The sequence below is a fragment of the Pelophylax lessonae genome (genome assembly GCF_965119305.1).
Source record: "Pelophylax lessonae genome assembly, chromosome: 4".
Classification (NCBI taxonomy): Eukaryota; Metazoa; Chordata; class Amphibia; order Anura; family Ranidae; genus Pelophylax; species Pelophylax lessonae.
In genome coordinates this window covers 144,116,146-144,128,832 of record NC_138771.1, presented here as the reverse complement: position 1 = coordinate 144,128,832, position 12,687 = coordinate 144,116,146, and the positions used below count along the sequence as shown (strand labels likewise).

Sequence of the window (12,687 nt, the reverse complement as noted above, 5' to 3'; positions counted from 1 at the left end):
ACCAATTTTATATATATATATATATATATATATATATATATATATATATATATATATAACCAGGGCTTTTTTCCTCAAAAAATAGGTGCAGGAACTCCCCCTTCTGAGTCACTTCTTGTCTCCGCCTCCTACCCACCTCTGAGCAACATCCCTCGGTTCTGCCCCCTACCTACCTCCCAGTACTGCCCCTTTTAGAGACTACAGAGCCAAGTATAATTTTGCGGGGATAAGTAATTTGTATGGAATTTTTTAATAATAAGAAAAGCAGTACAGTAGATCCCCAGCAGCAATAGATCCCCCAGCAACAATAGACCCCCCAGCAACAATAGATTCCCCCAGCAACAATGATCCCCAACAAAAATAGACCCACTATTAACAACAGATTTCCCAGCATCAATAGACTCCAATAGCCAACAACAATAGACCACTCTCTCAACAGTAGATCCCTTCCAGCAACAATTAACCTCCCCTAGTAACATAAACCCAACCATCAACAATAGTTCCCCCACCAACAACAATAGACCTCCCCAGCAACAATAGACTGACACAGAAAAATAGATGCCCTCCAGCAACAATAGATCACCCAACTGACAGCAACTATAGACCCTCCCTCAACAGTAGATCGCTTTCAGCAACAACTGGCCCCACCAGCAACATAAGCCCCCCTCAGCAACAATACCAGCCCTGCACCATGCAAAAATAGATTCACCCCAGCACCCATTTCCATTACATTCAACACTGGAGGTGTTGGAACTGCGTTCCCCCGCATTCCCGCTGAAAAAAAGCCCTGTATATAACCAAAAGTATTAGGGTGGCTGCCTTTACATGCACATGAACTTTAATGTTCCTCCACCCCAAACTCCCTCATCAATGCCTTTATAGACCTTGCTCTGTGCACTGGTCCAAATAACTTGGTGGAGGGAGGATTATGGTGTGAGGTTGTTTTTCAAGGGTTGGGTTTTGGCCTTTAATTCCAGTGAAGGGAACTCTTAAGGCATCAGCATATCAAGACATTTTGGACAATTTCTACCTCCCAACTTTGTGGGAACAGTTTGGGGTTGGCCCTTCCTGTTCCAGCACGACTGTGCACCAGTGCACAAAGCAAGGTCCATAAAGACAGAGATAAGCGAGTTTGGGGTGGAGGAACTTGACTGGCTTGCACAGAGTCCTGACCTCAACCCGATAGAACACCTTTGGGATGAATTAGAGCTGAGACTGCGAGCCAGGCTTTCTCTTCAACATCAGTGCCTGACCTCACAAATGCGCTTCTGGAAGAATGGTCAAACATTCCCTTAGACACACTCCTAAACCTTGTGGACAGCCTTCCTAGAAGAGTTGAAGTTGTTATGGCTGCAAAGGGTAGGCCAACTCAATATTGAACCCATCCTGCAAAAGTTTAAGCTTAAATGTGCCAGCTGATGTAAACTGCCATTATCTGTTACAGATAGGGCTAATCTTATTAAAATGGTATGGGCCCCCCAGCTGCTCTATGTTCTTCATAATGCTCCTGTTTGGATACCCCGATATTCTATAGTTACATGGTTAGTCAGGTTGAAAAAAGACACAAGTCCATCTGGTTCAACAAAAAAAAAAAAAAACAGTATTGAAAACCCAACCATACAATCCCATATGTTTTTGTTTAATAAGTTTTTTATTGATTTTCCAACATTGCACAAAATATAAATACAAACTTAAATATATTCAAGTATAAATTAAAAATAGAAAATTAAAAGAAAAAAGAGAGAGAAAAGAAAAAAAAAAAAAAAGAAAAAAAAGGAAGGGGATTCCAGTGTATTTCTCAAATATTTTCAACATTTCAGTCATTTATCAAATCATTAACTATGTCAATCGTTGGCAATGTGGAGATATTAATATATAATCCTGCGCTGTTTGGTTCTCTTTAACCCAGGTTTTATGGCTCCTATCTACCTGTCCCTTTGAGATATAAGTAAGATCTTCCATCAATGCCACTGAATCAACCTTGCGACACCATTGGCGTAGTGAGGGTGGTTCCGGGTTTCCCCAATTTGCTGGAATCAGAGCCTTCGCTGCGTTTAATAGCTGGAGTAAGATAGAGAGCTTATATGTCATTGAATATTGTGCTGTGCAATGGAAAAGGACCGTCCATGGGTCTCTCGATATAGGGGAGCCCGTAATCTTTGTGATAGTGGCCAAAATAAGTTCTCAATATGGTTTAATAACTGGGCACAGCCACCATATATGTGCATGGTTTGCCACTTGGCCACATTTTCTCCAACAGAATGGTGATTGGGACGGAAACATGACATGCAATCTTGATGGCGTATAGTGCCATCTTGTTAATAGTTTATAGTTTACTTCTGCTGTTTTAGTGGATAGAGATGAAGACATAGCCAACTGAAGGATCTTAGACCTCTGCTTATCTGACAGAGGTAGAGCAAAATCATTTTCCCAATTCACCAAATATCTCGGGTAGTCCAGGTAGTACATGCACAACAAAATTTTATAAAATACAGATATGGCATGTCGGGGCGGTTGGAATGTTTGTAATACTGTTTCCACAGGGTTGAGGTCTGTCATTTCACGTATAGGTTGCGTAATGGATAACTTAAAAAACTCACCAATTGGCTATATCTCCATTCATCCATCCATCCGTGTTGCTTCTTGTGGATATATAATTTCTCCTAATATTTTAATCTGATTATCTTTAATAATATGATATATACGGAGCTCGTCTCCTGGTTTCCATTTCCTGAAACCCCCATCCATAAGGCCTGGGGAAACATAGCATGCCCTAATATGGGCATTAGTGGAGAATTATATGCCCACTTAAATTTTTTATGTATAGAATCCCATATGGCCAGTGTAGAGATAGTAATTGGTGAGACTGTGGGTAAAAATAAACTATATTTGTGTGGAATCCAGGGGGATTTAGATAGATGGACCCCACTTAGGTCCCTTTCCACCTCTACCCAAAGTTTCACATTATTCGGGCTAACTATATCTGCTATTCTGGCTAAAGCTACTGCATGATAATATAATTTCAGCTGGGGGAGGGCAAAGCCTCCCTTTGTTTTAACACGGTAAAGGGTCGTTTTAGCAACTCTGAGTTGTTTGCCTTTCCAAATATACTTAGACAATAATCTTTGTATGGTTGAAAAAAAACTCATTGGCACTCCCAGTGGCAACATCTGGAAAACAAACAAGATACGGGGCAATATAGACATTTTAATTATATTGATTTTTCCTAGCCACGAATGTGGTATAGATGACCACAGCTGTAGTAAATCTCTAATCCTATTCAGCAATGGGATATAATTATATCTATATAACATAGAGACTCTGGGTGTAAGATAGACACCCAGATATTTCATACTGTTTGTTTGCCAGCGAAAGATGATCTAATTAAGGCAACTTCTGAATGCGACATATTTATATTCATAATTTCAGATTTATTCATATATATGGGATTCATACAATCCCATATACACAATCCTATACCCACAGTTGATCCAGAGGACGGCGAAAAAACTCAGCAAAGCATTATCCAATTTGCTACAGCAGGGGAAAAAAATTCCTTCCTGATCCCCTGAGAGGCAATCGGATATTCCCTGGATCAACTTTACCTAAAAATAAAATTTAGTACCCACTTACTGTATATTAAGTATACCCAGGAAAGAATCCAGACCTTTTTTAAAGCAATCTAGTGAGCTAGCCAGAACCACCTCTGGAGGGAGTCTATTCCACATTTTCACAGCTCTTACGGTGAAGAAACCATTCCGTATTTGGAGATGAAATCTGTTTTCCTCTAGACGTAAAGAGTGCCCCCTTGTCCTCTGTGTTGACCTTAAAGTGAACAACTCAACACCAAGTTCACTATATGGACCCCTTATGTATTTATACATGTTGATCATATCCCCCCTTAATCTCCTCTTCTCAATCTTTTCTCATAGCTGAGCTCCTCCATGCCTCTTATCAGTTTGGTTGCCCTTCTCTGCACTTTCTCCAGTTCCCCGATATCCTTTTTAAGAACTGGTGCCCAAAACTTAACTGCATATTCCAGATGAGGTCTTACTAATGATTTGTACAGGGGCAAAATTATATCTCGCTCTCTGGAGCCCATGCCTCTCTTAATACAAGAAAGGACTTTGCTTGTTGTGGAAACCGCAGCTTGGCTTTGCATGCTATTATTAAGCTTATGATCTACCAGAACACCCAGATCCTTCTCCGCTATGGATTCCCCCCAGTTCTACTCCACCTAGTATGTATGATGCATGCATATTCTTAGCCCCAAAGTGCATAACTTTACATTTATCAACATTAAACCTCATTTGCCACATAGTTGCCCAATGAAACAGTGCATTGAGATCAGCTTGTAAGTTGGAGACATCCTGTAAGGAAGACTGAAATGGTACTTTTAATCCCAGACCCTATATCATTTATAAAGATATTAAAAAGTAAGTGTCCCAACACTGAACCTTGGGGTAGTGGCTTGACTGTTTAGACTCTGAGTATCGTGCATTACTTTGGAAAAATGGGGTGGCACGTATTAAATCAACCACACTACAGTACCCTAGAGACCAGGGCAGAATGGCCATTCCGCACTCCTTTACCTACTTTATGGCTGCACAGTTCCAACAACTCGCAGGGTGGGACCTATCTGTAGAGGCAGACCCCTCTAGGACCTTGCGGATTCACTCCCTATTGGAGTATTCTGCAATGTCCCAAATGGAAATGGGACTTCCAGAGATTTTGCCGGACTACCCTACTGTGCAGTTGTTGGGCATGAACTAAAGAGGAGAATGGGTATAGGGGGCTTTTTGGACTGTACTCCTATTTGGGGTAATAGCTTATACCCTGAATTGGGAAAGCTCCCAAGCCAATTTATCTGGAAGGCGGCTGGTATCAACTATTTCACGCAATTATTTTCTGGGTCGGACCTGGTCTTTTGACCAATTGCAAACGGAATTCCCTCTAATATGTAATCGATACTGCATGTATGCGCAATTGCGCCATGCCATTAGAGCGCAGAGTAGACGGTCAGCCTTACGATTAAGTGAATCGGAATTTCTTAACTCTGTATTTTCTACCTCGGATAAACAGGGCATTATTTCCTGTATCTATGCCAGCATACTAACTCATATACAAGCCCCAGACTTGCTACCCTTAAGGGGGAAATGGGAGGCAGTTATTGGCCCTATAGATGGGTATAGTTGGGAGCAAATGCTCTCGGTTGGTCCACTGGTGTCTGTATCCGCGGCCCAAAAACTGTCGCACTTCTTTATTCTTCACCGTTCCCATATAACTTCTATACAGCTCTTTAAATGGGGTAGGGGAGACTCCCCCTTGTGTCCGAAGTGACAATTGCATCAGGGCACTCTGATGCACATGCTATAGAAGTGCCCTAAGCTAGTGAGATATTGGCAGGAAGTGGTTAGAAATAAAAATCAACTGCAATTACAATTGAACCCAGTTACTTGCTTGCTTGGAGGCTTCCCCCGTATACAGCCTTAACCAGGTTGTTCTATCTAGCCAGGAAAATGGTAGCACGCTATTGGCTATCTCCCCAGATCCCCACATATCTTCAATGGATGCAACAAGTTAACACTATTATTGTTCGAGAAAAACATGCATATCATCATAGGAATGCATCTAATACATATTCAAAAAATTTGAAGGGAATGGTTGGAAACTCCTGGGGTGGCTGCACACCAGCTGGATCTTACTAGACTGCTCCAAGGGTAAGCTGCGATCCTTATCATAAATCTTGAAAGATGGAGAGAAGCAGGAGATGTTGGCAGTGGCTGGATATTGCAGTGAGATAGGTGTATATACTGCATGAGGAGGTGATTATTTGAAAGGTAACATACACTTCATAAGTGGGTTTTTGTGTTTTGTTTTCCTTTCTTCCCCCTTTTTTTTTTCTTTCCTTGTTCTGTTTTTCTGGTACACAATATCTTGTATATTATAATTAATGTGTAGAATTTATACCTTGATTTAATGTACAACTGTTAAAAACTAGTACAAAAACTATTTTCTTTTTTGTTTTTTTATAGGTGATGTGAGCTTGATATGTTTCTGTCTCATATTTTTGGAGTTCTTACTCTGACTGTTTGTACCTTTTAAAATTCTGTGCAATAAATATATATATATATATATATATATATTATGTGAGGGATTAGCTCGGTGGCGGGTGTAGATGACTCCTTGGGGGGTGCGTTTTCACAGAGAAATAGCCCAAAAGTGCTTGCAAACAACAGGTTTATTCTTCAAACAAGTGCATGCAGCAAACACATCAAAATAAAATAAAACAAAATAAATCCTTGCCTCTGTGGGCGGCTACCTTCTCACAACTGGAACCTACCTAAGAAGTCTTTCCAACCTACTGTTGGGCCGACACTGCTGATCCTACAGCAGACACTCAAATGTCCATTTGTTTGCTTTTCACACAGCACAAACATTGTCCATTGAACATGTCCCTTTGTTTTCTTCACACTCTTCACATGGAACACTTTGTCTTCTCACCTTTGAGACGTCTTCACTCGTGGTTACCCTCCTTAGCTTCACATCGCTGTAGGGGGTCTTCTCCCATGCTCACCAGCTTGTCGGGAGGCACACATCCGACTGTCCCCCTCTCCCAGCCTACACGGCGACAGGCGGCAGCAGTCCTTCTCCCATGCCCACCAGCTTCGGGAGGTACACGTATGTCTGTCCTCCTCTCCCAGCCTACACGGCGACAGGAGGCAGCACTCAATAGATTTTCTCTGGACAAATTATAGAGGCCTTGATCTCCTCATTCTGAACAGCTGAAGGCCTTTCAACTTCCTGCTGGCTAGCTCTGTAGCCAACACCCTAAATTAATTAATGGACTTTCTAAGTCAGCTGGAAATGTATCTCCTTCCTGTGACTACATTCCCAGATTTAGCTGACTTCCTGTTACATACCCCCCCCTCTTGTTTCAACCCTAGGGTTGGGACACAGATTTCCAGGCACGCATGTGTCAAGCACTGCTGACTCACTGATAAGCCTCCTATTATCCTCAAGCTTCCGGATGAAACTGTTTTGTCATCTTCATTGACGGATTTCTCATAAATGCCACACAGTTTGTCTCTCATCTCATATACACATTCTTCAACTGCATTTTTGGCATCATTTTGCTCCTTCTCGTTTCTGTCATCTTCATTGACAGCTTTCTCATAAATGTCAGACAGCTTGTCCCTCATAACCGTCTGTCCAATCCACCATGGAGGACCGTGATCCATAGGCAACTCAATTGGGCTAGTCTTAATGTCTTCAACATTCTTAAGACGCCTCTCTCTGCAATCCATAAATGTTTTCCACAAAACTTTGAGAACCTTTGCTTCACTAAGCTTTGTTCCAAGTAGGGACTCTTGACATCCCTCTGTGACTTGAGTTGCCTCTCCATACATCTGTACACAATCATTGACTTTTTGTTGTAAAAGGGAATGATCTTCCTTCTTGAGCTTTGCTTGCTCTAAGATGCTGTGCAGAGGATTTTCCAATTGAGACAACAGGCTGTCACACATTTCTTCAAAGTGACCCCTGTTCCTTTTCCCAGAGATATCAATATCATTCAAACATTTCATATTCATAGGCAGATCTGAAGCATTTGCACTCATCAACTTCTTAAACTTTTCGCCCTCCTGAGCGAGTCGCAGTAAAGGCCTACTATTTGATTTGATATTCAGTTTATATTTCTTGCCAAACTCTTCACAGAAGAAGCCAACCAGAACATCATCAACTTTCCTTCCACCAACATAGGGGTCAAAGGCAACAACACAGTTGAACCCAGCGATCTGGGTGGTATCCATTATAGACCTCCTCTCTGCATCAGTGAAGAAGCATGGAACTGCAACACATTCTTTTACAGGTTTCTTCAATGCACTTTCTGCTGAACTATTTGACCGCTCAAGGTCACCTAGTTCTTTTTCTCTATCTGAATTCCACATGGAATGCATCTCAAGATCACGATCAAACTTCTGCCACCCGTCTTTTACCAGTTTCATTTTAGAAATATTCTCTGAAAGGCACTTGAAATTCATTTGCTTCACGTTTTCACCAACAGCCTTAGTTTTCTCCACTAGGTGGCGTTTGCTTTTTCCTCCCAGATTTATATCACTTGCTTTAGTTTTCTCCGCTTTAGTTTTCTCCACTAGGTTTTCAGCCTGAACTGAGAAATCATCACATTTCTTACACAACTCCTTTATTTGCTGAAGTTCTAATGATACATTTTCCAATGCTTGAAGTTTTTGAAGGAACGGTTTATTCCAAAGGGGTGATTCAAGCCACGTGTCATCACATTTCTGAGGCTCACTCAGGACAGACCCCAAAACACTGATCCTTTTAAAAACTGCATCAGGCACACTATCCCCTCTTTGGGACAGATCCTCTGTTGCCTGGAATTCCTCTTCCAGTTCCTGCAACGGAATCTTCATCTCTTCTACTTGCTGTTCTAAGGCTCGTTTAGACTTTTCTAGCTCCTGAACGCTTTTCACAACATCATCCTTGGAGCTGACCAATTCTTCCATTTCTGTACGCAGCTGTTTGTTAACACTTTCTAGTTCAGCCTTACACTCTAGAACTTCCTCCAAAGAGCGAGCCAAGAACAGGGCTTTGCTCTCGTTATCACGCGCCTCCGTTTTTGCACGGTCGCGTTCTTCTGCATATTTTGCAGACACAGTCTTCTCTTCACCAAGCATCTGATCAAACTTCTTTTTCACATCTTCAACACACTGTAATGAACCAACGCTTTCTTCCATGCGTTTTTTCATATCCGCTATCTGAGCTTGCAATGTTGCGACTTGCTCTGATAGGTTTTTCTTTGCTTCCGCCTCCTCTTTTAATTGTTCCAGGAAGCCATTTTTCTCATCTTCCATTTGTTTGAGCTTTGTGCTAAAACTCAGCCTTTGACACCTCTCTTCCTGTAAGAGTTCCTGCGTGTCTTGCAGCTGCGATTCCAAGATAGAAAAATCTTCCGCAATTTCTCTAGATTTTCTGTCTGCTTGAGAAAGCTGATTTGTAACATTGTCCAACTCAACCTGCAGTCGGTTTGCCTTCTCTGACAGCTTAGCACACAATCGGTCACCTTCTGACACCTTCACTTGCGATTCCAGAAGCTGTGCCTCTACTTTTTCCCTCTTATGTTCACAATCTCCTTTTCCCTGCATAAGAGCCTTCACCTCATTGGCTAGTTTCTGGGAATGAGATTGTAATTCTGCCACACAGGCTTCTTTCTCCTTTAACTGCTGCTGGACACGTTGGGCTTCCCCTTTCCAACTTTCACAGTCCGCACGCCATTCATTTACCACATTGCTCAAAGTAGTGAGCTCATACACAGTACTCAGTAATTTAGCCTCTCTTTCACTTTTCTCGTTGTCGCTGAGAGACAATGTCGTTTTCAGAGCGACATTCTGTTCCTGCGACTCCTGCAGGTCTATTTTTGTAACTTCCAAACACTGAAGACTTTTTTCCAGCTGATTACGCAACTCCAACATTTCACACATGCTTTGCTTCTGCAAAGTCTGAATTTCACTTTCCTTTTCCATGAGGATGGTATCTTTCTCCATTATAGTCTCTCTGCGTTTTTGCAACTCGACCAAAAGAAGAGCAGTGGATTCTTCCCACTGTAACACATGAGACTTGAGTAGTTCATTCATTTCCTGCAAGTTTCTATGCTCCATTTTAAGCAATTCCAAGGCTTGTTCCTTTTCTTCCATTTTCCGTTGCAAGGCATCCAACTCAGCCCTGCACACATACTCGGTTTCTTCCAAACCGATGGCCTCCATTGGCTGCTGGCGTCTCTGTTTCCAGCCTGCCATGCTCTCTTGATGAGCCTTTTGTTGAGCTGCATTTGATATAATCAGATGTTTCAACATCTCCTCCATTTTGAGTTTACTTTTCATCTGAGCACACTGCGTCTCCATAGCAGTTTCATCAGTGTTGCTAGGGACAACAACCTTCCTCTTTAGTAGACTCTCTTTAGGCATGGATGGGGCTGGTTCAGACGGCAACATCCCCTCCATCCATAGAATCCGGTCTCTCATTTCATCTATCTTTGCATTCTTCAGGCGTTTTGAACGCCCCATCTTCAATAACTCCACAAACAAATTTTTCACAGTCCAGCAAAAATTTTTCAGACCACTGTCTCTTCAACACATGTAGTTTTTCTCTCTCTCTTTCAAGATCTCTTTTCCTGCACACACAGTTTGTGCAGTCACTTGCACCAGACACAACAAAGTTCATCAAATAATTTTGAGACCGCTGTCTCTTTAAAACACTTTTTTTTTTTTTTTTTTTTTTTCTGTCAGGATCTTCTCTCCTGCACACATAGATTGTGCAATCTCATGCACCAGACAAAGTTCATCAAACATATGCACTCCATTGCAGGGATCTCTGCTTATGCCCACTGCATACCTCCACCATATGTGAGGGATTAGCTCGGTGGCGGGTGTAGATGACTCCTTGGGGGGTGCGTTTTCACAGAGAAATAGCCCAAAAGTGCTTGCAAACAACAGGTTTATTCTTCAAACAAGTGCATGCAGCAAACACATCAAAATAAAATAAAACAAAATAAATCCTTGCCTCTGTGGGCGGCTACCTTCTCACAACTGGAACCTACCTAAGAAGTCTTTCCAACCTACTGTTGGGCCGACACTGCTGATCCTACAGCAGACACTCAAATGTCCATTTGTTTGCTTTTCACACAGCACAAACATTGTCCATTGAACATGTCCCTTTGTTTTCTTCACACTCTTCACATGGAACACTTTGTCTTCTCACCTTTGAGACGTCTTCACTCGTGGTTACCCTCCTTAGCTTCACATCGCTGTAGGGGGTCTTCTCCCATGCTCACCAGCTTGTCGGGAGGCACACATCCGACTGTCCCCCTCTCCCAGCCTACACGGCGACAGGCGGCAGCAGTCCTTCTCCCATGCCCACCAGCTTCGGGAGGTACACGTATGTCTGTCCTCCTCTCCCAGCCTACACGGCGACAGGAGGCAGCACTCAATAGATTTTCTCTGGACAAATTATAGAGGCCTTGATCTCCTCATTCTGAACAGCTGAAGGCCTTTCAACTTCCTGCTGGCTAGCTCTGTAGCCAACACCCTAAATTAATTAATGGACTTTCTAAGTCAGCTGGAAATGTATCTCCTTCCTGTGACTACATTCCCAGATTTAGCTGACTTCCTGTTACAATATATATATATATATATATATACATATTACATTTTAAATTAATTATTAATTAAATAAATAAATTAATACTAATAACTTAACTACTGCCGCAGCTGATTTGTATATTTGGACTGGTAAAAGTATGTGCCTCTGTTTTATTCTACCTTTTAAAACGGTAGAAGAAAGATATCTAGCCAGCAACCTAAGAAAATAGGGCATGTATTTAATCCATCCTTAACTGGACATGTGATATTCATTAGACAGTTTTTGTTGCTAAGTAAATACCACTAATCTTTTTGTGTTGGCAGATAATTAAAGAATTTAGAAACTAGATAATCCAATTTAGGCATCAATAGACACTTTAGGAAGCCAATGGAGGAGTATCTCAACTAACAACAGATAAGGTTTAAAAATTTTAGGCACCAGTTGTCACTATTTAGATGCACATTGGTAACCTGGCTTTTGTTCAAGTCTGATTATGTGACCCATCCTCTTTTTATTGGATTCATAGGAATTGTTTAATAGAAGAGACAGCTATATATGAACATCCAAAATGGACAATTTTTCAAAACAATGACTATAAACTATAATCTATATACCTATACACGTTACATTTGTTTAGAAATGAACAACGAAACTTGTCTTACTGATATCTATGTAAAAATGCATATGCATCTCACCTTATTCATATCAAATGTCCGAAACATTTGCTCTATGTAGCTGTTGGCATCTCCACTTAGTCCTCGCAAACCAAAGAATTGCTTGAATTCATGCAGAGTGAGCTGACCAGATGGACATTCCGTCATAAACTTCTTGTACCAGTGGTGAATCTCCACTGCTTGCAGGTCATCCACGGTGCTGCTGCTGGTATTTCCCATTGTTGGTTAGATTTTGGTGCTCTCCCAAAAATAAATGAGTTTAACTCAAAACACTGCCTTCTTCACTTCTGCCAGAGAAATTCTAGAAGACTGCAGGATAAAATGGTAATCTTGGCACAACTCTTTGTTAAAGTTTGTGAAGATAATCCACTTGCAAAAGGGTTTAACGGGTGTTCTTTCAATCAAATCTTTGATATCTCTGAACCTTACTTCTGTGAATTATTCTCCCTTCTTAGAGGTAAATTTACCTGTTCTTGGGTGTTCTGTATTCTGGGGTCTCTCCGTTTACAGGCAGTCCCCTCAGCACAGTTCCCCTCTAACAAGTCCTACTGCTGCATTGTGTCAATGCTTTTAAACTGACCCTTGCACCTCTTGGCAGTCAGAGGGTGTGTAATCCTGTTTGATGCCAACTAAAGAATATCCTGAGCCTGAATGTCCCAAGGTTAATCTTAGACTTGAGAGATTATGGTTCTCATATCAAAGCCCCTGATGTGCCGAGTCTCATGGTATAACTTGACAAAAACAATTATCCATGGCTGTGTCTACAGCATTCTCTATATACTGACAACATTAATCAAAGCTTTTTATTGTGCCACATTATAAAAACAAATACCTTGGTGCAATATGAACCTCT

The 12,687-nt window shown here is 41.5% G+C and overlaps 1 protein-coding gene across 1 annotated transcript in view; it reads right to left on the bottom strand.

Annotated features, from left to right (window-relative positions):
• LOC309555017 (guanylyl cyclase-activating protein 1-like) overlaps window positions 1-12,336 on the bottom strand; it is a 39,702-nt gene extending 27,366 nt beyond the window's left edge. The window contains exon 1 of the mRNA XM_082256827.1: window positions 11,856-12,336. Within this exon, the coding sequence (XP_082112953.1) occupies window positions 11,856-12,053 (198 nt within the window). The 5' untranslated portion in view covers window positions 12,054-12,336. The remainder of the gene's footprint in view (window positions 1-11,855) is intronic.
• Window positions 12,337-12,687: the final 351 nt, after the last annotated feature.